This window comes from Anser brachyrhynchus (genome assembly GCF_964034855.1).
Source record: "Anser brachyrhynchus genome assembly, chromosome: 2".
Taxonomy (NCBI): Eukaryota; Metazoa; Chordata; class Aves; order Anseriformes; family Anatidae; genus Anser; species Anser brachyrhynchus.
Window position 1 is genome coordinate 56,755,916 of NC_137695.1, and position 26,229 is coordinate 56,782,144.

The following is a 26,229-nucleotide window of genomic DNA, read 5'->3' on the forward strand; positions in this document are numbered from 1 at the left end:
CAGCATTGAAACTGTTGGTTAAGAGTGCTCCTAAGTGCATTATTGTTTCAGAGTATGCATACAACTGAAGTATATGAATAACATTTTGAGCATATATGAAATTCCAAAAAAAAAAAAGACTTGGAAGTTGCGCTGTGCACAGTATGTTTTAATTCTTAAATATCTCCAAAAAGAATTTCTGAGTTGTCAGAATATAATGTAATATTGTTACAGCTTAAAATATTGTGTAATATTAAGCATAGTTACAGAATTAATAATGTTCTTTTATAAGGGCAGACTCCCCTCACTTATGCTGTCATGCTTTACAATTTCTAACTTTTTTCCTGAAATTTGGCAGGGTAGCCAGAGGAGCTTAAATATAGTCTTTGACAGCAGCATGACTGCTTGAATAGACTGCCTAATTTAGAGCATTATCCACGTGATTGTTTATTACTGATGGGTATTGCCAAAGCGATTGAAGAAAAATAGGATGTTGTTTTTAAATAAGGCTATTTGTATGTTCTGTAGGCAAAACAGCAATATGAATGGATATTTTTCTGTACTTGTCTCTTGTTGTGAATTCTAGATGTATTGTATGTACTTTGGCTGCTGACATTTAGTAGTTGTCTGATTTAAGCTCATGCAGTTTTTAAAAACTTACTGTAAAGCATACGGATCTTGTACAAAATTTCATTATGAAATGCTTAATGGAGTTTATTTAGTACAAGCATGCATGCTCTAGGACACTTGCATATTTTGTTGTTTTTCATTTCCAGCTAGGCAAGCATGAATGGAAACAGAAAAGAACACCTCTGTCTGTTCTTTTTTTTTCTTGTATGGTTTTTCTTGGTCATGTTTAGGTGGGTTTGGTATATCTCATTCCTAATACCATAGTTAAGGCTCCTCATTGGTCAAAAAGAGGCATCATTTGTGTTACTTTTTCTTTTGATGATGCTCTGCTTCAAATTGTGTTGGTCCTTCCATTAATATAATTAACACGCAATTCTACCCACCTGCATAGTTAATACTATGAAATTGCTATAGCTCAGGGAATTAGTTGTGATATTATTGGTAATGGGAAAAATAGCGATGGTGTGAGAGCTGGAGAGAAGAGTGTAGGGACACTGCTATATGGAGTAGGCAGTGTGGGGTCACCTGAGTTCTGCAGTCCTGTGTTGTGGAAAGACTGGATAGCTTCTGCTCCGTGTCGGACCTGAGGATTTTGTTTAGGTGTGGCATATGCATCTCCTTGCTTTCTGTGGTGTCAGGATGATTGCCCAGTCTGGAATGGGAGAGTTCATCCATCTTTGACATTACCAAGCTGAAGCTAGAACTCCTTTGATGTCTCACTGCATTTCCCAGTGCTCCCTCTTCTGCAAATAGGTGCAGGGAGCCCTGGCAGGGCTTTTCTCTGTAGTGTGAAGCCAGGTATGATCAGGCAAGGTTAGCTCAGGTTCTGCAAGGAAGTCATTCTCTGCTTTGGGAAATGAGCTTTCTCTAGAGACAAGATAGAAAACTGCTTTAGAGTTGCGCTTTCTCCTTTTTTTTTTTTTGGAGATGAGATAATCTGCTTATAAATAATGAGAGAGTTGACTGTATAGTCTCTTTCTTTTAGAAAAAAGTCTCGGGACTGAGATCTTGAGCAATTACTCAGTTTCTGCAGGCTGTTTCATCAAAGAGGATGAACAAATGGGAAAGAAAGATTTTAAGCAATAGAAATAGCAGGATTTGGAAAGGAAAATTGAGAAGGACTCGATTGGGGGCTATCTGAATCAGACTCTTGCACAAAGATGTTCCAGAATCATGTTTTTATTTGCTAAATGTAAATTGTTTAACGTTACGCTGTCTTAAGACAGCTTTAACTATTCTTAGATGAAATTTAGCTTGTGATATTGTAGGGAATATTTGGAAACTTTTTAATGAAAAGTTGAGTAGTTTTTACAAATCAGTCTTAAAAATCCCTAGCTTTTCTGTTGTGCAACCTGAGCTGCAAATCCCATACAAAATCATTTAATGAAAATGTACAGGCTTTTTTCTTGTGTAGTAAAGTGCAGTTTGTTGCAGCTCAGAGTTGCATACAAATGTGAACAGCAGAAATTGTAGAAGAAGGTGATTTGGAAAAGGTTTTCCTTACACAGAGGTACTAGCGCAAATGAATGAACAGTAGGTTTGAGAGAGCACCTTTACAAGTCCTGGATTTGCTCCAGAAACGAAGTTTACATTGATGTTTCTCCGAAGTCCTTTAGTTCTCTAAATTACCTCCATCCCTGAAAGGAGGTGTCCAGCATCCTTCTGTAAGAATCCATCTTTGTCTGATTTTTTTCCTCTCCTAGCAATGACCCAGCGTAGGCTGTCCTTGTCTGTGCAATTTATTAGCCCAGTTTCTCAGGCTTAGTTTCTGCATAGTTGTTTTTTTTTTGGTGGACCTTCTAGTTGGTGTTAGGAATTGTCTATGGCATTTTATTATAGTCCTAATATGAAGATGCACCATGGGAATTAACTCTGTCCTCTATGAAAATGCATTAAGACTTTCTCCTGAGACATGGGGACAAAAAAACAAAACAGTGTATCTGTTAAAATGTAATGTAATACTACTTTGGTAATGTTCAACTGCCCAGAAACTTACAAATATGGTTCACTTGGCTTGCAAAACTGCTGCTAAAAAAAGCAACAATAATTGAAAACAGTTTTTTCAAAATTGATATTATACAACCCTGTATCCATAACGCTTTGCATTTTTCTTAGCTGTAATTTTTGTTTAACGTATACATGTGTATTCTTCCTCTCTACTCAGTGCTTTTTGTCTTACTATGGACTTGCCATTTAAAGGATGTTTCTAATTTTTTGTATGCATTTGACTTAATGCATTGCGTGTATCCCAATGATCTTTGCACACTAACATTATTACTTTATCTTGAGTTGTTTCCTACTGTTGCTTATACTAAGTTGTAGCGTATTTCTTTATTTTCTAGGATTTTTTTAATCTGTACCTTCAATGCTAAATTAGTTGTCCATGTTGTGCCTCAAATAGCAGCTTGAAATGTGTGTGTTTTTATAACTCATTTGTTATCAGATGAATGACCTGAGTGTGTAGTATTTTAAAAGGAAGCATTTGTCTTGTACATTATGAATTACTTTTCTCCCCATTTTAGCACATCATGTAACCATGATGTTCATTACTGAGTAAATTGAATATACTTGTTTTGTTTACTAGATGGAGATATTTCTCTCTGGTCTTAGACTCCAATTTTGGGGTCTTCTGAGGCAGTATTTCAGATCTGTGATAGAATAATGGGAATTCTGCTTATTTTATTATTATTATTAACCTAATCATGTAAGTTTTCCATGCAGGCGTACTTTTGATTAGGGCTTAGCTGGCAATTTAATTTTAGTTGAGAATGCTTTTTTTAGACCTGAATTACTTATCATTTTCCAAAAATCTAAAATTAAAAGGACTGTGCTCAATGCAGCATTAAAGTAAACATAAGCTGTGCTTTGTTCTGGTTTTAATGGGATGTGCTACTTTAGTGTTGTCAGCTGGTTTCATTTATCTTTTGAATTCCTTCATACTTTTTACATGTCTTTTGGCTGAACCCTGAGATGATTTTGATATTCTATATTACCTAAAAATTGAGATTGTCTTTCTATTATTTATTCCGTTTTTGATTTATTTCCAGTTAATGGGATGTTTTTCCATATTTTTCCTTTGCTTAATTTAGCATGTAATACAATGCATTTGCTTTTTTATAATATAACGGCTTTTATGCCGTTCTCTAATCAATATCATAGTGCATTTTGAATCACCGATTCTTTTTATTGTACTCTAACATGAATGGATTGTGATTTTTCATTTTTATTATCTTTAATCTCTTTCTCCTGTAATCACTTGTGTTGTGGTAAATGAAATACAGGTAGATTCTACCTGCTGCCTTGAGGCATGGAAACACATCAGCTGTGTTTGACTCCTTTGCTTTAGGCTGACCTCTCCCTGCTAGTTTACTGGCCTTCCCTTTGTGTAGTCAGATTCTCTTGCATTATGGGAAACATCATGTATGCCTTGCCTTTTTTTCCCTCAAAGGATACTTCCCATGATTTGGGTTAGCAATTTTGCTTTTTTTTGCTGTTTTCGATCTCAACCTGAATATCCAGCATGTTTTCTTTCAAAATATTAATGCCTTACATACAAATGTGTGAGGCTCTTAGACTATTACTTTTTGTTCAATGATTACATTGTAATCATTGTAAATTGATGTAAATTATCACAGTATCACAGATTTCTAGGTTGGAAGAGACCTCAAGATCATCGAGTCCAACCTTCGACCTAACACTAAGCACTCCACTAAACCATATCGCTAAGCTCTACATCTAAACGTCTTTTAAAGACCTCCAGGGATGGTGACTCCACCACCTCCCTGGGCAGCCCGTTCCAATGCTTAATAACCCTTTCGGTAAAGAAGTACTTCCTAACATCCAACCTAAAACTCCCCTGTCGCAACTTTCGCCCATTGCCCCTCGTCCTGTCACCAGGCACGTGGGAGAATAGACCAACCCCCACCTCTCTACAGCCTCCTTTAAGGTAACTGTAGAGAGCGATAAGGTCGCCCCTGAGCCTCCTCTTCTCCAGGCTGAACAAGCCCAGCTCCCTCAGCCGCTCCTCGTAAGACTTGTTCTCCAGACCCCTCACCAGCTTGGTCGCCCTTCTCTGGACTCGCTCGAGCACGTCCATGTCCTTCCTGTAGCGAGGGGCCCAAAACTGAACACAGTACTCGAGGTGCGGCCTCACCAGAGCCGAGTACAGGGGCACAATCACTTCCCTAGACCTGCTGGCCACACTGCTTCTTATACAGGCCAGGATGCTGTTGGCCTTCTTGGCCACCTGGGCACACTGCTGGCTCATATTCAGCCGACTATCAACCAATACTCCCAGGTCCCTCTCGGCCAGGCAGCTTTCCAGCCACTCATCTCCCAGCCTGTAGCTCTGCTTGGGGTTGTTACGCCCCAGGTGCAGGACCCGGCACTTGGCCTTGTTGAACTTAATTATGACATAGTATTGAGAACAAACAGGTTCTGCATTGATTTTTCTTTTCAAGATTATCATGATTTCTGGTAGAACTCAAATCCACTTGGTACAAAACTGCTGAAAATTGAGCTCTGCCTACAAAGATCTTTAAATTGAATAAGTCTTTACTCATGACTGCCAGGTGTGGTGTGGTGTGGCAGAAGTTGTGGCACTGGGCATTTGACTCAAGCCTGAAGAGTACATTTTTCATCTTTACTTATATTGTACCTTAATAAAGGCTAGAATTGTTTCTGCTCAAATTGATTGTGCGTTTGAGAAAGCATTTTTTTTTTCTTGGGCAACTGGACACTTAAGCCTTTCAGCCTCTGGCTATTGTGAGCTGTTCAGTGAAATATCATAGGTTGTTACAGTGTGACTCTGGAGTGGAAGCAAGTCTTCAGTGTGGTAGGGGCTTTGTTTATGAATGCTGTCAAAAGAATTGTCAGTATGGGTGCAGTATATGGTCCTTGATTTTGAAAAATGCTGAGCAGATTTACATGTTCTAACAGTTTCTATAATATAAAAATACAACTTCAGTGCCAATGGTTGTGAAACATAAAAATGAAGCACTTGGTACTAGCTGGGTGATCAGTAAAAGTAGAATCTGTCTTGTTTGCAAACAGCTGGACAGTTTAGTTGTTCATAGAATACCTGAGAAAAGAGCGAGGTCTGTCTCAACTTCTTATGTATGTCTGAATTTCTAGAACTCCTTGGCAATTGAGTGGCTGACTAGGAAGACTGTACTTGGTACATCTGTGCGCTCGAAATCTACTCTAGAAGCCTATTGCAGGATTTACAATCTTAACGACCCTTCCTGTGAGGAGGGGAAGATTTGTCTGTCTTGAACATTGCTGCCCAGAATCTAAGAATCTAATTTGTAAGACTGCTTGTATGGATTCTAACCTATCTCTTTGCAGTGGGGGTTTTAATTTGTTCTGCTTTACTCCTTTAAATACATCAGATACTCCTAATAGCTACATAAAAAAAGTGCTTAAACCAAATGTGAATGGTCCCCATGATTTGTAACTAAAATTACTTTTCTTCAGTGTCTATCACTGATTCTTAATTAAAATTACTTTTTCAGTGTCTATCACTGAAGTATGGATGGTGGTGGTTGTTGTTACTTAGACTGGGATGGTGTTCCAGGTGTATGATTGAAAGGAATTAGGTATGATAGGTATTAAAGGAATATCTCTATCCTGCATTTCCCATCACTCTAACTTCCTTTGTAAGCAGAGGGGAAGGGTTTGGTAGTATTAATGACATTGTTTCTTGCAGGATAATCATGGGTCAAACCGGAAAAAAATCTGAGAAGGGACCAATTTGTTGGCGAAAGCGTGTGAAATCAGAATATATGAGGCTGAGGCAGCTCAAGAGGTTCCGACGTGCAGATGAAGTAAAGGTATGTTATCTTTTGGTTCCATTGTTTAAAAACTGATATCAAAATCGATTTTCTTCTGAAGTATGAGTTGGATTGACTATGAAAGTTGTCCCACAGTTAACAACTGCAATAACAGTTTCATGAAGTATTTTGTTAACATACTGAATCTTGTCTTAACTCTGATATTAAAAGTAGGTGTGATACATTTGTATGTGATTGAATCCAGTGTGCTAAGTATCAGAAGAGACTGGAGAGCAAGTATGGCAGTTCCTTTAGCCACCTACTCTTTCTAATTCTCTTTAGAATTTAATTCCATGTTAAACCTGTAAGGTTCTATATGTGAGAACTTGGTTTTAGTCAAAGAAAGGGATAACAATCTATTACAGAGCCTGACTGACACTTAAAACTGGGACAGTTCAGTGTTGAGCCACTTCTAAATTTTTTGGTTTTAGTATATGTTATGATACCTTAAGATGTTAGCAGATGAGTTCATAGTCTTTGATTTATTTGTAATGTTTACAATTGTGATTAATTTTTAGAGTATGTTTAATTCTAATCGTCAGAAGATACTGGAAAGAACTGAAATATTAAATCAAGAATGGAAACAGCGTAGGATACAGCCTGTACACATCATGACTTCTGTGAGCTCATTGCGCGGGACCAGGGAGGTTGGTTAACATGTGTTGTGGTAATTCCCCTTACAAGGTTGTTAGCATGTTTTAATTTTATTACAGGAAATTTGGCTGTTCTTTTAATTTTTTTTACCAGCTTGATATGACTTTGCAACTAAACAATTTTCTTACAAGTGAAGGAGTTATTTATTACTTACTTCCATCAGATTTCTGTCTGGAAAACACTAAATAGCAGGCTACTTAGCTTTGAGTGTCCCATGAGACAAAATTTCTGATAATACGTGGACTTACTTCAGCATCCTTTAATCATTTTGTCTCACTGATATTGGGAGTCTAATGTTGCTTCCATCAAAGTTGTTCCCCTGTGGTACAAATGACTAGTTACTTTAGTTGTTATTGAGTTAAAACACATGAAACCTGTGAACATACTTATTTGAATAAGTCTTCTTTATACTTACAGTTGTTTAAACGCAGGTCCTGAAAGGAGTTGGTACACCCTTCTGTTGCATATTCAGACTAAATACTAAATTTGTGAAAAAAGCTTCCATGATTCTGATGCTGATTTGAACACCCAAATTGGCTGTCATGTTGGTAGCTGAAACAGTGGTTGAAGTCCACTCCAACTTCCAACATTCACCCCAGCTTAATTTATCTTGTTTATCAGTTGCTCTTTAGACACTTCAAACTTAGCCAGTTTGAGGATGCTTCATGTGTAATTATCTGAAAACCTAACTCTTTTCATTAGGCTGAGAATGAAGACATTACTGTGCACAGGTTAATAAAAAGAAAAAAAAAACCTTCCTATTCAAGGAAATTTGTCAGGCTTTTTTTCTCAAATTTTAGAGGGAAGCTGATATTCTCTATATCAGGTGCATTTTGTGTGCCTGACTGTTTTCCTTTAAGCATGATTGAATGTGCAGCTCTCAGGTACAGCTCTACACCTATTATATGGCACTGTAGGATAAGAACTTCTCATAATAACTGAGAGGTATACATCCAGTTTTCATTTTTTGATAAAGATCATGTCTCACCATTCCTCGATTGCTCTTTTTTTTTGTAGCTTGATTTACTATTCTTTTATTTTACTTTTTTTGCCTGAATTGATTTCCTGCCTGAATTGATGGAGCACACTAATTACTGCATTCAAAACCAGTCTGTCTCCATGAATTAGAAGAACTCTACTACTTGACTTAAGATTGCTATAATTTATAGTGGGAGAAGTGAAAGAAAGAAGTAGTATGGGAGGTGTTGAAAGATTATTTAAGTCTTTTTCTTTCTTAATATGCTAAATTTCTTCAGAGTTGTATACGGTAATGTCTAGAAATTAAATTACTTGATAGAAAGGATTTTAGAAACCTGATGTTCTTGATGAAGTCTGTAGGGCCTTGCTGATGACGTAGGTTTCTTCCAATGCCTAGTGCAGTTAGCATCAACGAGAGACTATAATGTGTGGTAGCCTAATAAACATCAAGCTGAGTTTCATACCTAAACAATGGGGGAACATAACTGAGACTTTGTACTAAACACCTTGAGTCATTTTGACACAGTCTAAGATTTCTAGTTCCAAAGATAAAAGTAATGATTTTCTACTTTTGTATTTTTCTTTAAACGAAAAATTTGCTAGAAGGCTGCTAGCTAGAAAACTAAATGTTAACCTGAAATGGCAATAAAGCACTATCATAGCACAGTGTCTTGAGTATTGATATACAGAGCAGAAATCTAACTTCATTGCCTGTGTATTTAAAAATAAAATAAAAAACCTGGCTTGTATCATTCTACTGGGGTACTGTCTCTGTATACTGTTTGTTATATTACTTTGTGTATTTCTTTAGAAATGTGAAGCTCTGTTCATCTTTCCCTTCTGGAAAGGAGAAAGATCTTTTGTCTCCACTTCCTTTTTTCCTTTCAGGTAGCTATGATAGCTGTTCTACATTTTGTTTTACTTAACTCCAAAGCTTCCTTGTTATACTTTCCCTAGCATTGTATTTTCCTATCTGCTTTTGTCTGTAACATTTTTTAGGAGTTTTTCATCCTGCTGTTCAACTACTTGAGAAGAGCTGATCCGTATCTGTTATCTGTTGAATTGATGGAAGAATAACCTAGAATGTGTTTGTATTTCTGTGGCATGTTTATCCTTTGGAGGCTGCATACACATTAAAATTTCCAAAAAAACCCCAACTCATTGACATGTCCAGAGTTGCATATTAAAATGTTAATTTTTCCTCTGCTCTTTGTAAACAGTGAGCATAATTAAAGATTTGGGTATAGTATAAAGATATGCAGACAGTAATGGGTAAGCAGGGCAGGAGTTAACAAGACATAAGTATCAATTTCCATAAGATGTCTTGCTGTCATTAAAGTAAAATTTTATTTTTTAACATGTATCATACATGATTTCTGCAGTGTATTGATCTAAAGCCAAGGGAATTTTCATCTGCCTCTCTGGCTTCAGTAAATACTCTAAGACCAGTGTAGCAGCAGCAGGTACTAAATCTCTTCTGAGGTACAAAAAATGGTTTATATGACAGGCTGAATAGTCTGAATAAAATACTAAGTATCTAACACAGCCACTTAGTATTATGTGGAGGAAAAAAACACATGTTCTATTGACAAAGGTATTAAAACATAAATAATTCCTGCATATTTTTCTTGCTAAACCTGTTCTTATGCCATACAAATCTGAAGCATTTCTCAAAGGCAGGTCTAGCAAATTTTGACAAACACCATTTTGTTTGTTGTAGAGTGATTTTTGTGATTTTTTTTCCCTGAAATTGATACATAAGTGTAACTTCAACCTTTTATTTCAGTGCTCTGTTACCAGTGACATAGATTTTCCAAAACAAGTCATCCCACTAAAGACTCTCAATGCTGTTGCTTCTGTGCCTATAATGTATTCTTGGTCACCCCTTCAACAAAATTTTATGGTAAGTTTAAAAAGGTGGTGCTAGGAGAAATGTATGGTGAAAAGAGAGGGGGGTTAGTTTTAGAAATAAAACACTAATAAAAGGTATTACCAATTGCAGAGTAAACCTGTGTTCTTAATGGCCCTCAGTATCTCTACAACCTTGCTGTAAGTAAAGCCTTACAGTATTTAATTTCATCATAGGATGGTTTGGGTTGGAAGGGACCTTAAAGATCATCAAATTCCAACCCCTCTGCACTTCTCACTAGATCAGATTTGTTTTGGGCCCCCATTCAACCTGGCCTTGAACACTTCCAGGGCTGGGGCATCCACAGCTTCTCTGAGCAACCTGTTCCAGTGTCTCACCACCCTCTGGGTAAAGATTTTCTTCCTAATGTCTAATGTAAATCTCTCCTTTCTTAGTTTAAAACCATTACCCCTTGTTCAATCACTACTCTTTGACAGAACTCCTGTGCAACTTTCTTATGGGCCCCCTTTAGGTACTGGAAGGGAGCCTTCTCTTCTCCAGGCAGAACAACCTCAACTCTCAGCCTTTCTTTGTAGGTGAAAGAAGAGGTGCTCCAGCACCCGATCATCCTCGTACCCCTCATCTGCACTTGTTCTGAAATGTCCATGTCCTTCTTGTGCTGGGGACCCCAGGGCTGAACATAGTATTCCAGGTGGGGTCTCACAGGAGCAGAGTAGAGAGGGAGAATCACCTCCCTTGACCTTCTGGTCATGCATCTTTTGATGCAGCCCAGGGTACAGTTGGTGTTCTGGGCTGGAAGTGCACATTGCAGACTCATGTTGAGCTTTTTGTCAACCACCACCCCCAAGCCCTTCTCCCAGGGCTGTTCTCAATCTATTCTCCACCCAGCCTGTGTGCTTGGGATCGCCCCAGCCCAGGTGCAGGACCCTGCACTTGGTCTTGTTGAATTTCGTGAGGTTTGCACAGGCCCACCTCTTGAGCCTGTCCACGTCCCTCTGGTTGGCATCCCTTCCCTCCAGTGTGACAACAGCACCACACAGCTAGGTGTCACTGGCAGACTTGCTGAGGGTGCACTTGATTCCACTGTCCATGTTGCCAGCGAAGATGTTAAACAGTGGTTGTCCCAATACTGACCCCTGAGGAACACCACTAAGCACTGATCTCCACGTGGACATGGAACTGTTGACTCTCGAAGTGTGACCATCCAGCCAATTCCTTACCCATTGAGTTGTCCGTCCATAAAATCCATGTCTCTCCGACTTAGAGACAAGGATATGGTGGGAGACAGTGTCAAATGCTTTGCACAAGTCCAGGTAGATGTCAGTTGCTCATTCCCTGTCCATCAATGCTGTAACCCTATTGTAGAAGACCACCAGATTTGTCAGGCATGGTCTGCCCTTTGTGAAGCCATGCTGGTTGTCACCAACCACTTCATTTTTCGTGTTTCTTAGCATAGTTTCCTGGAGGATCTGCTCCATGATCTTTCCAGGCACAGAGGTGAGACTGCCTGTCCTGTAGCTCCCCAGGTCTTCCTTGTTTTCCTTTTTTTAAAAAGGGTTACGTTTCCCCTCCTCAGTCACTGGGAACTTCACTGCACTACAATGACTCCTCAAAAAGGATGGACAGTGGCTTAGCAGCTACATCTGCTGGTTCCTTCAGGGCCTTTGGATGCCTCTCGTCATGTCCCATGGACTTTTGCACTTTTACATTCCTTAGATGGTCTTGAAAGTGATATTCTCTTACAGCGGGCAGTTCACAATTCTCCCTGTCCCTGCCTTTGCCTTCTGGAACATGGGTTGTGTGGCTAGAGCTCTTGCAGGTGAAGTCTGAGGCAAAGTCACTGAGAGCCTCAGCCTTCTCCATATTCCAGGTAACCAGGTCTTATGTCTCCTTCGGGAGAGGGCCCTCAGTTTCCCTAGTCTTCCTTTTATCACTGACATACCTATAGAAGTCTTTCTTGTTACCCTTGATGTCCCTGGCAAAAATTTAATTTTAAAAGGGCTTTGGCTTTCCTAACCTGATCCGTGGCTGCTCATATGATGTCTCTGTATCCTTCCCAGGCTTCCTGTCCTTGCTTCCATCCTCTGTAGGACCCTTTTTCAACTTAAGTTTGGCCAGGAGCTCCATGTTCATCTATGTAGGCCTCCTGGTGTTTTTGCCTGACTTCCTCTTTGTTGGGATGCATCACTCCTGAGCTTTGCGGACGTGATCCTTGAATATTAACTAGCTTTCTTGGGCTCCTCTTCCCTTCAGGGCTTTGTTGCATGGCACTCTACCAAGCAGACCACTGAAGAGGTCAAAGTCTGCTCTCAAAAGGTCCAGGCTAGTGAGCTTGCTGTGCTCCCTCCTCACAGTCCTCTGAATGCAAACCTGCACCATTTCACGGTCATAGTAGCTACGGCTGTCCTTGATCTTCATGTTTCCCACCAGCCCTTCCTTGTTGGTGAGAATGAGGTCTGGCACAGTGCCTCTCCTCCTTGCTTCCTCTGTCACTTGGAGAAGGAATTTGTCATTCATGCATTTCAGGAACCTCCTGGATTTCCTGTGCTCTGCTGTGCTGTCCCTCCAACAGGTATTGGGGTGGTTGAAGTACCCCATGAGGACCAGGGCTTGCGAATGTGAGGCTGCTTCTATCTTGTCTATAGAGGGCCTCATATGCTTGTTCTTCCTGATCAGGTGGCCTGCAGCAGACCCCCACTATTTTGTCCCTGCCCTCCTGTAATCCTGCCCCACAAGCTCTCTTTCAGCTCCCTATCTGTCCCCAGGCAGAGCTCCTTGCACTCCAGCTGCTCAATGACGTAGTGTGGTGCCCCCTTCTTGTTTCCCATGTCTGTCCTTCCTAAAGAGCCTGTATCCTTCAGAGCCATCCCACCACATCCTTGTATTGCCAATGAGGTCATGGCTGTGCAGGCCTGTGTGCCTAACTCCTCTTGTTTGTTCCCTGCGCTATGTATTAGCGTAGAGGCATTTGAGTTGGGCCCCTGATGAAGCTGACTTACTGGCTGGAATTTCTTTTGCTGCTCTTCAGGTGCTCTCCTGCTGAACCGTGACCCTTCTTCAGTCTCTGGGCATCTATTGCTGACATGAACATCAGACTGGGGAGGAGCGGGATGGGCTGAGGTTCCCCTCCCCTGGCAACTTTAGTTTAAAGCCCTCTTCACCAGCTTTCTCAAAGCCAGTCCCATGCTCCCCTGGCTGTAGCATCAGTCCTGTAACTATCTGTTGATTTGACGGATTCAACTGGCCCTTTCAAACCACTTCCCTCTGATTGGGAGGACTGATGAAAAAGCTGCCTGTACTCCTGAGTCCTTCACTGCTGCTCTCAGGGCTCTGTAATCCCTCTTGACGCTCCTCAGACTGCTCCTGGCTGCATCACTGATGCCTGCATGAAACAGCAGCAGTGGGTAATGGTAGTTAGTGTCCAAGGCTTGGCAGCCTCTTGGTGATATCCCTGATACGAGCCCCTGGTAGGCAGCAGCCTTCCCTCAAAAGTGGATCAGGTCAGCAGATGGATGCCTCTGTACCTCTCTCTCGGAAGAGTCATCTGCTACTATCACCTGTAGTCTTTTCTTAGGTGCACTATATTTAATATAATGAGAAATATTTTCTGAGGGATGTGACTGTCCTTACGTAAGACAAGTGACCAACATACCTGTAGCAGAATAATAATTCTTATGTACTAAAGAGATCTCAGTCCTGAAATAGTTTCCCCATGTAATGGTGATCTCATATAGCAACTGGAGTTCAGCCTTTTTTCTAATTAGCTTTACTGTATATGCAAACTCTAATGTTAGATTTCTGATAAAGGTGTTTGACTTACTTGAAAAGCTTAGCTTATTACAAATCTTTGTCACAGCATTTTGTATACAAAGGCTTTTGCTAAAATGGTTATGATGGTAATCACAACAAAGCAATTTAAATAACTAGTTTTATCAGTATAAGTACAGAGTTCTTCCACACTTTTTTCTACTTGCTTTCAATTTGTCAGTATTTGGGTATTTGCACTGCTGCAGAATGATGATCAGCAGGAAACTTTGCATTGTCTATTTTCCTAACAATAGAAGGCTCTTGAAATGCTGGAAAACACAGCTGAGTATCAAGGTCTGTAAATTCTACTGATAAAACTTTAGGTTATTAATGTGGTAATTCTGGATATAGACAAAACAAATCTGAGAATGGCATTTGGATTAAATAGTGTGAGGCATGTTTCTGTGCTATCTGTTTAGACAACTTGAATTTAGAGTCTTTCTGTATCATGTTTTCTTATCTCTAACAAAGGAATGAAAGGGTGGTTTCTATCACATGTTGCTGAGAGAAGCAAGGAAGAGAGAATGAATTTAACAGTGCAAGCTTCCTAAAGCTAGTTAGCTTATTGTGCTTCTATAGTAGAAGTTTTGTTGCAACACACTGCTGACCTTAATGTTAGGAGTTGGTGTCAGCATCTTGAGCCTTTCACAACTAGTGCAAAAAGTTCTTAAATAAAGATGGTTTTGTTTTTAGTTAACTGTGAATATGCTAAGTGGTGAAGCCAATTTAACTGTTATCTAAACAGTTGTAGATTATGAAAACAGCAGTGGCCAACTGAACATGCAATTTAACAACGATTATGATCAAACGATTTTACTAGGTAGAGGATGAAACTGTTTTACATAACATTCCGTATATGGGAGATGAAGTGCTTGACCAGGATGGTACCTTTATTGAAGAGCTTATCAAGAATTATGATGGGAAAGTACATGGAGACAGAGGTGAGCCCAAACACTCAGGTATACTAATCACTTCTTTCTACATAAATAATTTCTGTCAGTTTTATTTGTTAAGGCCTGATACTTGATTGTTACAATAGTATCTCTAGAATGCCTGTGCTGTGTAAATGTTGGATAAAATAGAAATCCTTATATAAATATAGTGACTTTCATTTTCATAAGGCTACAAAGTATTCAAGTATGGAGAAATTAAATGCATTTTTTTTTCCAAGACCATAGAGTGATTCATCATAATGCCTAAGCGAAACATGGAGAAGTTTTTGGTGTTCAATGTTCAGGGCTTTTGAATATAATAGTATAACATACAGATGTGTGTCCTGCTTAGCAGAAAGTGGCAGGAGAGGCATGCAAAACTCTGATTATTACAACACTTACAAATTACGTTCAGTAGACCAACCTTCTGTGGGTTTTGATTTTCTTCCCTTACCTTCAAGGTGTAAATAACTTTTCATTGGTTATCACAAATTAATTGTATCAGAGAGTCATAGAATGGCTTGGGTTGGAAGGGACTGTAGAGATCCATCTAACTCCAACCCCCCTGCTATGGGCAGGGACACCTTCCACTAGACCAGGTTTCTTAAAGCCCCATCCAGCCTGGCCTTAAACACTTCCAGGGATGGGGGGAGGACAGTGTCAAATGCTTTGCACAACTCTGGGTAAATAACATCAGTTGCTCTTCCCCTATCCATCAATGCTTTAACCCTGTTGTAGGTGGTCACTGATTTGCCCTTAGTAAAGCCAAGTTGGCTGTCACCAATCACCTCATTTTCCACGTGCCTTAGCATAGTTTCCAGGAGGATCTGCTTCGTGATCTTTCCAGGCAGACGTGAGACTGACTGGCCTGTAGTTCCTTGGGTCTTCTTTTTTTCCCCTTTTTAAAAATGGGAGTTATTTCCCTTCTTCCAGTCAGTGTATATGTACCTATCTACAGTATGTATAGGTATTCACATGTATAGTTTTTTCTTGAATCAGTAGATCTGCTTGCTCTGGGTATCCACTCAGAATGGCTTATACAAGCCTAATTTTATAGTTGTAAAAGTTTCTCTGACTATTCTGCTTCCCCTTCTCAAAAACATTTGTCCTGTTCTGCTCCCTGCCCACTCTGTCCCAAGCAGAATCATTTCTTGCAGTGCTGCTTCTTACATTCCTGTTAGTGCAGGAGTCACTAAGGAGGAAAACTACATTTCTGAGTATATTCTGTGTCACTCATGAAAGTTAAGCCTGTGATTCAATAGTAAACGTTACTCAGTCCTACATCAGTCTTGCTAATGTCTTCAGGATAGATGGTGCCTTTATATTTCTTGAAGAACATCACTGTTTTTTGCCTTTGGATAATTTTACAAATTTACTGATTGTTGTTGACACTCTTGTCAGAGAACTGATTAGATCAAAATGTTGACATTACTAATAAATGTATTATATTACTGATTTAATTTATTATTGAGTCCAGCTTTAAAATTAATCTCCTTTCACTGCCTCGAGTCCCACGTTCATGATGGCAATAATTCAGGTCCTTTGTACCTGTATATCAAAAGTCAAAAGAATGCTTTTTATTTTTCCAGTAACTATTTGTTTGTGTGGCTATAATGAAATTTAAATGCTATGGAAATCTGTAATCCAGAGGCATTTCCTTTTATTTATTTATATTTTTATGTATATATATATTTGTGTATATATAATGAGCCATAATTATAGAATAGTTTTGTAGTTGCACTTTTGGGAGAGAAATTCTTACTAATCTATGTGGGTATGTTGAGAGTCTGTTTAAAACATCCAAATACCTGCCTCTTTCCATTATATGCATATTAATAAATCTATGAGCTTCCTTCAAGTTACAGTGTGACATCCACCCCTGTTCAAGTTCAGAAGCAGGGTGAAAGCCCTACAGTTGCCACATGGTTCAGTTATTTTTTGAGAAGTAACAGCAGTATGTCAATGTACAGTTTTCCTCTCTGCAAAAATGTCTGTTTGGGCATCTGTGCTGCCCTGTGAGTTTCACAGAAGAATCTGGGCTAAAAAGCAGATACACGACATTGTATCCTTGAGTTTTCTTGTGAAATTGTTGTTTATATTTCCTTGCCAGTGACATCTACAGTAGTGGAAATAGATGCTAAAAACTACCAGCCAAAAGTCTCTCTGGGGATTCCCTATCTGTCTAAGGATAGTTTCGTAGTCTGTTTGCATGCATTGGCTGACTTTGCATGCATAAGGCTGGCTTAACCCAACCACATTGGAACTGGGATTCTGGTATAAAATCTCTTAAACAATCTAGCTAGTAACTCTACTCTTTAAAAAAAATCTATCAAGGAAGAGAGATTTATTCTTGTTTACTGGCATGAAGAATGGGGAGTTGAAAAAGAATTTTCAAAAATTTTTCTCCCCATCCTGGTTCTCAGGTTAAAAAATGAATACCAAGTATTTTTAATTCTTCTGAGTTCATACATTGAAACGAAGAAGAAAAAAAAAAAAAATTGTTTTTCATAACTTACAGCTTTTGCCATAATTCAAGTGTAGGGAGGATTAAAAATATTTCATATATACCATGTGCTTTTCTGTTCACTCCCAATTTTGCTGAATTTCAGAATGTGGATTTATCAATGATGAAATATTTGTTGAGCTGGTCAATGCACTTGGTCAATATAGTGATGATGAAGATGATGATGATGGAGATGACAATCCTGATGAAAGAGATGACAAGCAAAAAGATCGGGAAGGTAACAGGATGGGTATGTCTGTCTGCAGACTTTAAAATTTAAGACCAAAAAAAGCTTTTCTTTAATCACTTGGTAAATTTGTTCAAACCCTTCAACTTAATAGTTTTCAGATCTAAAGTAACATCATTTTCTTCATCATTTCCTTTGCCATATAGTTCAAGAAATTTAGAGAGAATACTACAAAACATGCTTTTGTCAGCTTTTGTTTCTCTCCAAATTGAGACAATCAAATGCTCAAAAATCAGTTGGGAATCTTTCTAACAAATGCTTTGGTAAGCCTCAGAAAATGAAATAATATTATTCTTAAGTAGACAGTTCTGAATTGCCATCTCCATCTGCTGGTGAAATAATGTTTTCTCCAAATTTCACTAGTACAGTTCTGTCAGCAGGAAAGATCACTAAGGCGTTTAATTTAAATTCTCAGTAATTTAGAAATAAAAACCTTTGTTTCTTTTTTTATTAGGATTTTGGCGAAGTCCCTCTTTGAACACCTCCTTGAAGTAGCAAAGGAGCAGAAATATAATTTTTGTTTTTGTTTTCCAAAATTTTGCTTCTTTGACAGAGAAAGAAAGTCATCCACCTCGGAGGTTTCCTTCTGACAAGATATTTGAAGCCATTTCTTCAATGTTTCCAGACAAGGGTACAGCAGAAGAACTGAAAGAGAAGTAAGAAAGTATTTCTTAGTATATATTGCTGTGTTGAATTATGAAACAAAGATTCCTTGACTTCATTAAGTATTTGTTGATAAGGAATGGTCCCTCTAGCTTCCAGGTTCTGTGGCTGTTGTGTAACTAGTGCAAGTGATATTTGAAGGTAATTGGCTGTTCTCTCCAATTGAGCCAAAAAATAGAGAGGTTTATTAGCTTTCTTTTCAAACTACTGAAAAGTGGGTGCTTGTGTGTGCTTAATGCCATTTTCTTGAAGTGGTAAAATAAAAGCTGTTTAAAAAAAGCTACCTTTTTTGTATTAGTAATATATATATGAAGAGGTGAGTTTCAAAGTAAATGCATGCGTTCCTAGCAATTTTATACTTGTGTTAATGAGTATAGAACTAGCGTGTCATATTACTTGCTGATGAACCTTTCTAGCTGACACATTACCTACAATTTTTTGTAAAAAAAAATTGTCACTGAAAACAGAGCGGTAATTGTAAAAACTTGTTTTTCATTGTACTGAATAAACAACTTGTATTTCTTTTCCTAAGATACAAAGAACTCACTGAGCAGCAGCTTCCAGGAGCTCTTCCTCCTGAATGCACACCAAACATTGATGGACCAAACGCTAAATCTGTTCAGAGGGAGCAAAGCCTACACTCTTTTCACACACTCTTCTGTAGGCGCTGTTTTAAATATGATTGCTTCTTGCATCGTAAGTACAATTGTATTGTGCTTGTATCTCTTGCTTTTTGCAAGTCAGAAAACTTAACATAAGATGCAATACAGAAGGAAGTAAAGAGAGATGAAAGCATTATTATCACTAAAGTTTACAAAAGTAATTTGTCCATGTTGACACTATTTTGTAGGGAAAACTATACCTCAGAAAATTGAATGCACCTGCTTGGGGTTTATGCTTTTTGCATTTAGGAATGCTTGTAGAATTGCAGGCTTAGACCAGCCTGTGATGTTATTTCTATTTATCTGGTCTTCAAGAGAACTACCCTTTTTCCCACTATTTCTGTGTTACACCTTTGCAGTTTGTGCAGAGAAACTGAGAATGGAATATGATTCTGTATAAAAATATTTGGTTATTCAACAGACTTGCTTTGTCTTCTAGGAGGGAGAATGAATATCCATCCACAAACAGTTTTATCTTTCATTCTCTCAGGTCACTTGCACCTGCCTGATGATTTGAAAAAGAATAGTTTCAGACAGTTGAATTTTAGTAACTGTGATATCCTTTCCACTGAATTCCTTTTGTGTTGACCCACACTTTTGGGGAATTCAAAAAGTGTTAGCAATGACATTAGTAAGAGAAATTCGGAACTGCTAATTGAGACAATTATTTCTCTGAGAATGGAGTCAAAGGTGAAGGGGAACCTAGTGGTCAAATATGAATTGGTTTGGACCTTAGTTAAATACTACGATGCTCTTTATTTCAAATACTTTTTCTCTTTTGACTCAACTGCTCATATGTTTGTTAGACTGTAAGTATAAATGCATATTCATCTGGAAATCTTCATGCTTTGTCAGCAGCTCCTCGTGCAGCATGCGCGCATTCTGCCTGTATTTGTACTTCATCCAGAAGGCTTTACACAGTGCTGGTGCTTTTTAGTATCCCTTAGTTGCCTCTTAGTTTGAGGAGGAAATGGCGTTGTCCTTACATGGGGAGGGGTGGGGAAACTTTTAGTTTCATCAACATTTGTGGCTTTTGGAGTTAGGTCAGTTAGTTTCACTTTCTCCCTGTATTCTTTTGGAAGGTCTTGCTTGAGAATACATGCAGAAAAGCTCTTACCTCTCAGTGTTTAAGAAAATAAGTTTTTGTAGATATAGCTGCTGTCTTGTCTTGTCCAGCCAGCTTCAACATTGTGTGTCCTGTGAAGCTATAGGTACTGTTTAAAAGTGCCTTAGTTGCCTGAATGACTCATTTCAAGAAGTGTTCTGCTTGCAGCTGTAGTCTGTAGGACAGGGAAGTGAAGCTGTATGCTACCTCTTGGCAAATATATTAGTCAGGAATTTCTTTTAAGGAGATTTGACATTGTCAGTAGTCTCAGGGAGTTTGAATGCCATTATAGTTTTCTTTTTCCAAAAGCATTTTGGTTTTTAAGTCAACAAGAAAGCACTGTTCAGACGCTTTGAGAACAAACTTTTTACAGTAGTGCCCTAGAAGATTTTAGGTATTTCTGCAGCAGTGTTTTTTTGGCCATTTTTCTCAGTATCTTGTATAAACTCGGAAGAGTTTTTCACCGAAGTTATGGGCTCCTTTAAGAATATGCATATACTCAATTATTAACATAGATCATGTAGATCTGCTTTTATATAGATATACCTTTCATAGTCATTTTTGAAGAATGTTAGAAATAGAACTGAATAAACATACATATGTAAGTCTGTGGGCCCTTCTGGGATACACCTGTGAATGCTGAGTGAGCTGGCAAATATTGTAAGGCCACTCTCAATCTTTGATCAGCTGTGGCATATTGGAGAAGTGCCCAGAGACTGGAGAAAAGCAAGTGTCACTCCTATTTTCAAGAACTGCTAGAAGGAGGACCCAGGGAGCTGACCCAGGTCAGACTCACCTCGATTCCTGGAAAGATGATGAAACAGCTAATCCTGGCAAGTATTTCCAGGCACGTGAACAACAAGACATCTTGGGAGTTGTCAGCATGGATTTACTAAGAAGTCGTCGTACTTGATCAACCTGATAAGCTTCTATGATAAAATGACAGGCCTCGTAGATGATGGGAGAGCAGTGGATATTGTCTATCTGGACTTCAGTAAGGCCTCTGATACTGTCCCCCATAAGATCTTCAAAGAGAAGCTTTTGAAGTATGGGCTGGATGAGCACACAGTGAGGTGGATTGAAAAATGGCTGAATGATGGTACCCACAGGGTAGTGGTCAGTGGTGCAAAGTCTAGTTGAAGGCCAGTAAAGAGCAGAGCACCCCAGGGGTCAATACTGGGTCCAGTCCTAGTTAACATCTTTGTTAATGATCTGGACAATGGGGTAGAGTGCACTCTCAGTAAATTCGTGGACAACACAAAACTGGGGGGGAGTGGTTGACCCATGCATCCATCCAGAGGGACCTTACAGGCTTTGCAGGAGAGGTGGACTAGCAGGTGTGCTTCAACAAGAAATGCAATGTCCTGCACCTGGTGAGGAACAAACCCATGCATCAATATTTGCTGGGGGTCACTCAGCTGGAAAGCAGCTTTATAGAAAAGTCCCTGGGGGTCCTGGTGGACACCAAGTTGAAAATGAGCCAGCAATGTGTCTTTGCTATAAAGAAAGCCAATGGTCTCCTGGGCTGCATTAAACAAAGTGTTGCCAGCAGGTCAAGGAAGGTGATCCTTCTCCTCTGCTCACCCTTGGTGAGACCACACCTGGAGCAGTGTGTCTAGTTCCGGGCTCCTAGTACAAGAAAGACATGGGCATACTTCAGAGTGTTGTGGATAATTTCCTGGTTCAGGTACTAGATAAACCAACCGGAGGAGAAGTGTTACTGGACCGGGTGCTCACTAATGTAGATGAACTCATTAGAGAGGTCAAGATCGGAGGCAGTCTGGGCTGCAGTGAACATGCCCTGGTTGAGTTTGTGTTCTCAAGGAATATGGGCTTGGCAAAACCCTGAACTTCTGAAGAGCAAACTTGCAGTTGTTTAAACACCTAGTGGGCGAGATCCCCCTGGAACCCTCTAAGGATGCTTTTCTTAGAGTGCAAGATCTTTCCATCCCTTTCCATCCCCATGTATAAGAAAGGAAGAAGGGAAAGCAGGAAATGGGCATGGCTCAGCAAGGACCTGCTGGTCAAACAGAGGTGTGAGAAGGAAATGCACAGGCAGTGGAAGCAGGGACATGTGGTCTGGATGTACAGGGATGCAGTCCGGATATGCAGGGATGGGATTAAGAAAGCCAAGATACAGATAGAACTAATCTTGGCAAGGGTTGCAAAGACTAGCAAGAAAGGATTCTATAGGCACATTGGTCAGAAAAGAAAGGCCAAGGAGAGTTTATGCCCTCTAGTAAACGTGAAGGGAGAACCGGTAATAAGAGACATGGAGAAGGCTGAGGTACTCAACTTTGCCTCAGAATTCACTGCCAGTCAGGCTTCCAACATCTCTTGAGTCCCTGGTGATGGCTGGGTGAGCAAAGTCCCTCCCACTGTAAGTGAAGAGCAGGTTTGAGACCACCTGATGAAACTGAACAGATAAAAATCTATGGGGCCTGATGACATGCATCCCAGTGTCATGAGGGAAATGGCTGTGTAGTAGCCAACCTTCTCTCCATCGTATTTGAGAAGTCCTGGCAGTTAGGCAAAGTCCCCTGTGACTGGAAAAATGAAAACACCTCATTTTTAAAAAGGGTCAAAAGGAGGACCTGGGGAGCTACAGGCTGGTGAACTTCACCTCTGTGCCTGGCAAGAGCATGGCACAGATCCTCCTGGAAGCAATGTCAAGGTACATGCAAGACAAGAAGGTGATCAGAGACAGCCAGCATGGTTTCATCAGTGGCAAATTGTGCCTGACCAATCTGGTGGCCTTCTGTGATGGAGTGACTGCATCAGTTGACAAGGGAAGACCAACCAATGGCATCTACCTGGACTTCTGTAAGGCCTATGACATGGTCACACATGACATCCTGATCTCCAGATTGGAGAGACACGGATTTGAGGGGTGGACCTTTCAGTGGATAAGGAATTGGCTTGAAGGTCACACCCAGAGAGCAGTGGTCAATAGCTCTATGTCCAAGTGGAGGCTGGTGACGAGTGGTGTCCTTCAGGAGTCTGTCTTGGGACTGGTACTATTTAATATCTTTATCAATGACAGACAGTGGGATTGAACGCACTCGCAGCAGTCAGCAGGTGACACCAAGGTATAGTTGATACAACAGAAGGAAGGGATGCCATCCAAAGGGACCTGGACAAGCTAGAAAAGCAGGCCCATGTGAGCCTAATGAGGTTCAACAAGTCCAAGTGCAAGGTGCTGCACCTGGGTCAGGGCAATCCCAGACAGGAGTACAGACTGGGAGAAGAACTCATTGAGAGCAGCCCTTCAGAGAAGGACTTGGGGGTTCTGGCGGACAAAAGGCTCTGCATGAACCAGCAGTGTGTTTCGACACAGAAGGCCAACTGCGTCGTGTGCTGCATCAAAAAATGAAGTGGCCAGCAGGTAGAGAGAGGTGATTGTCCCCCCCCAGCCCCGCTCTGCCCTTGTGAGGCCCCACCTGGAGTACTGCGTCCAGGTCTGAGGTCCCCAGCACAAAGAAGATGTGGAGCTGTTAGAGCGGGTTCAGAGGACGGACATGAAGATGATCAGGGCACCTCTCCTGTGAAGAAAGACTGAGAGAGCTGGGGATGTTCTGCCTGGAGAAGAGAATGCTCTAGGGAGACCTCATTGCAGCTTTTCAGTACTTGAAGGGAGCTTATAAAACAGATGGAAAGCAGCTTTTTGCTCAATCAGATAATGATAGGACAAGGGGGAATGGTTTTAGACTGAAAGAGGGGAGATTTAGTTTAGAGGTTAGGAGGAAATTCTTCACTGAGAGGGTGGTGAGGTGCTGGAACAGGTTGCCCAGAGAGGTTGTGGATGCCCCATTCCTGGAGGTGTTTATGGCCAGGCTGAATGAGGCCTTGGGCAGCCTGATCTAGTGGATGGATCTTTTAAGGTCCCTTCCAACCCAAACTACTCTATGATGAACTTAAATTTCTTCAGATTTTCAGGGCCTTAACAGAAGGAAGAATGTTTTCAGTGTGGAGGCATTCAGAACACAGCAATGTGTCAAGACAGAATGTGAAGTTACCTGTAATGATTATGCTTTTCATGACAGCTCATGCAGCATGTCCATTGTTGCTGACCTTTTTTTAAAAAAAATCTAGTTGATCATTGCAAAGAGACCTTTTGAAACTGTGTTTGCTATGCAGTAAACCTGACTGGATACTGGTGGAATAAACTGATGCTTCTGTCACCATTTCCTGAAGACATAATCCAAATCCTACCTCTACAATAAATCCCACCTCTACCATGATTGATCACTGCTTTGGATGCATTGCTTCCTTCTGCTTTTTTTCTGTAGTGACAGCAAAGGAAGAGGATTTATTTTTTTCCCCTGTGTGTGTGTGTGACTAGAGCTAGGAATTTGTCTGTTAAGAACTGAGAAAATTCACTTGTATGACCTCTTCGCTTTTTGTGAAGTTTTAAGACTGTTAGTCTAAACATGTTGGATTCACTCGTGGGATCTAATTTGTAAGCAGAAATCTCTGGAGAAGGCATAGAGAATTGAAAAATAAAAAGTACAAGAATTCTATTAGTTCTGTTTTTGATCTTATAACTCCCATTCTTAGAGTCTGTTTTTAAGTTTATCCTTATTTTATATAGTTTCAAATCTTCATTGTAGAAAGTTTGAGTTAAATATTGGAAAGTTTATCATTAGGTTTCTAATATGTCAAGTCCCCTTCATGAGCTGGCAATCCCTTTATGTGCAGGTGATGACATTACTGAAAAAAACTTGTGTACCGACTTCATTTGCTGACAGCAAGGAATTATGCCTAAGTGTCTGGACTAACAAAGAATTTAGAAGAAGGAAAAATATCAGGTAGGGAGAATTTCCCAAATAGCTTGACTGTGAAGCAAATGTACATTTCAGGTTAAGCTATTGCCTGTGTGCTTTCATGAAAAAGTTGAGAATTGAGCCTGCTGGGGATCACAAAGATGGAAAACATTCATAGTGGAATAATTTTAGAATTAATTTAAGGAAATTATTAAAGAAAATGAGTTTAGTTATTTAGAAAATTCTACAAAGTCATCTGTTTTGGAAAAAAAAAGTTTGCAATATTCAGAATACAGCTATAAAACGTTTTATATCTTGCCCTGGTCCTTTCTTTTGTAATAAGTCTCACAAATACCTTGCAACAGTTGTGGTAGATTCTGGTTATAGTGGTCAGTACTATATGCTGTTGTGTGCTTTGGAAATAGCAGAATACAAGATACAATTCGAAGATTAATTTTAAGGTATAGCATATTTTTGGTCTGGTTTGGTTTAAAAAGTCTAAGGATTTGATTCACTGCATTACAAATGAGAAGGATTTCTTTATCTAGTGGAAAAGAAAATTTTAATAAGTAAGCACTTGTTTTAAATTTTAATAAATAAGCACTTGTTTTAACTTGTTTTAGGACCTCACAAACTTGGAAGAGAAATACTTGTATTGCCAAGTGGCATATGTAAAAATAGTTTTGATTTCTGCATGTTGCAGTGGTTTGACGTGGATCGTGGCTAGCAAATATTTTACTGTTTTTGCATTTTTGCAAAATCATTTTCCTTGTGGTATGAAGAGAGTGTAAAACAGTCAAGCTTGAATGAATAAAATGGTATACGATGCAAATTTAAAGATTCATTGTTGAAAAAATGTGCCTTTTCCTTTCCACTTTTTGTTGAGAAACTCCCATCATCTCATTTCTCAAAAGCTGGAAAAGGGTGGAATAACTTGGCATTAAATTGCACGGTTTCTTATTTAAATTATTTTAACTACAGAACACATGAACTCTTCAAGGATATATGAAACATGAGAAGTGACATGCTACATAAAAGATTTTAACTGAAATGTGGGGGAAGAGAGGAAGAAATGCTAATAGCAGCAATGTGCATAAATTACATCCATATATTTGTGTGTAAATAATTTTTACATATCTATATGTCAGAAAGTGGTAAATTGAAGCTTTTTTATTTTTCCAAATTTATAAAATGTAATATATATCTGTGGAGAAAAAGATGCAATATTTAATTAGTGAAATATTTGTATCCTTTTATACCTTTTTAAGCCCAGCTTTGGGAAAATACATTGCTTCCCTGAAATCCCTATGTACTCGTCATCAATACAGGCATAAAATTACAGAATTTACAATGAAATTTTTACCACATCATCCCTTATGGGAGATGGGAGCATGCAGTGATGGTTTTAAGATGGAGTGATTTCACCAGAGGAGCTTCCTGAAAAAGCACTCATTAGCTTACCTTCCCTGTGGGTGCCAAATCAAGTGCTTGTGAAGCTATGTTGCAAACCAGATCACTGAAACATGATTTCCTTTTAAAAACCTTCTTTGAAGACACGTGAGCTCTGTCCATAACAGCTGACAGATATTCTTCTTTAACAGGGGA

General features: G+C 39.5%; 1 protein-coding gene across 7 annotated transcripts in view; it reads left to right on the top strand.

Moving 5' to 3' along the window:
* Positions 1 to 26,229, top strand: part of EZH2 (enhancer of zeste 2 polycomb repressive complex 2 subunit) — a 57,051-nt gene that overhangs the window by 15,846 nt on the left and 14,976 nt on the right. For 2 of the 7 annotated variants that reach the window (XM_080581778.1, XM_080581777.1), the window contains exons 2-8: positions 6,317 to 6,440; positions 6,959 to 7,087; positions 9,859 to 9,975; positions 14,570 to 14,708; positions 17,291 to 17,434; positions 17,985 to 18,087; positions 18,627 to 18,790. In XM_080581778.1, coding sequence (XP_080437904.1) covers positions 6,324 to 6,440; positions 6,959 to 7,087; positions 9,859 to 9,975; positions 14,570 to 14,708; positions 17,291 to 17,434; positions 17,985 to 18,087; positions 18,627 to 18,790 — 913 coding nt within the window. In that variant the 5' untranslated portion in view covers positions 6,317 to 6,323. Of the gene's footprint in view, positions 1 to 6,316; positions 6,441 to 6,958; positions 7,088 to 8,883; positions 8,961 to 9,858; positions 9,976 to 14,569; positions 14,709 to 17,290; positions 17,435 to 17,984; positions 18,088 to 18,626; positions 18,791 to 26,229 lie in introns of those variants that run through there. The other 5 variants (XM_080581779.1, XM_080581774.1, XM_080581775.1 and 2 more) reach the window with 5 other exon arrangements.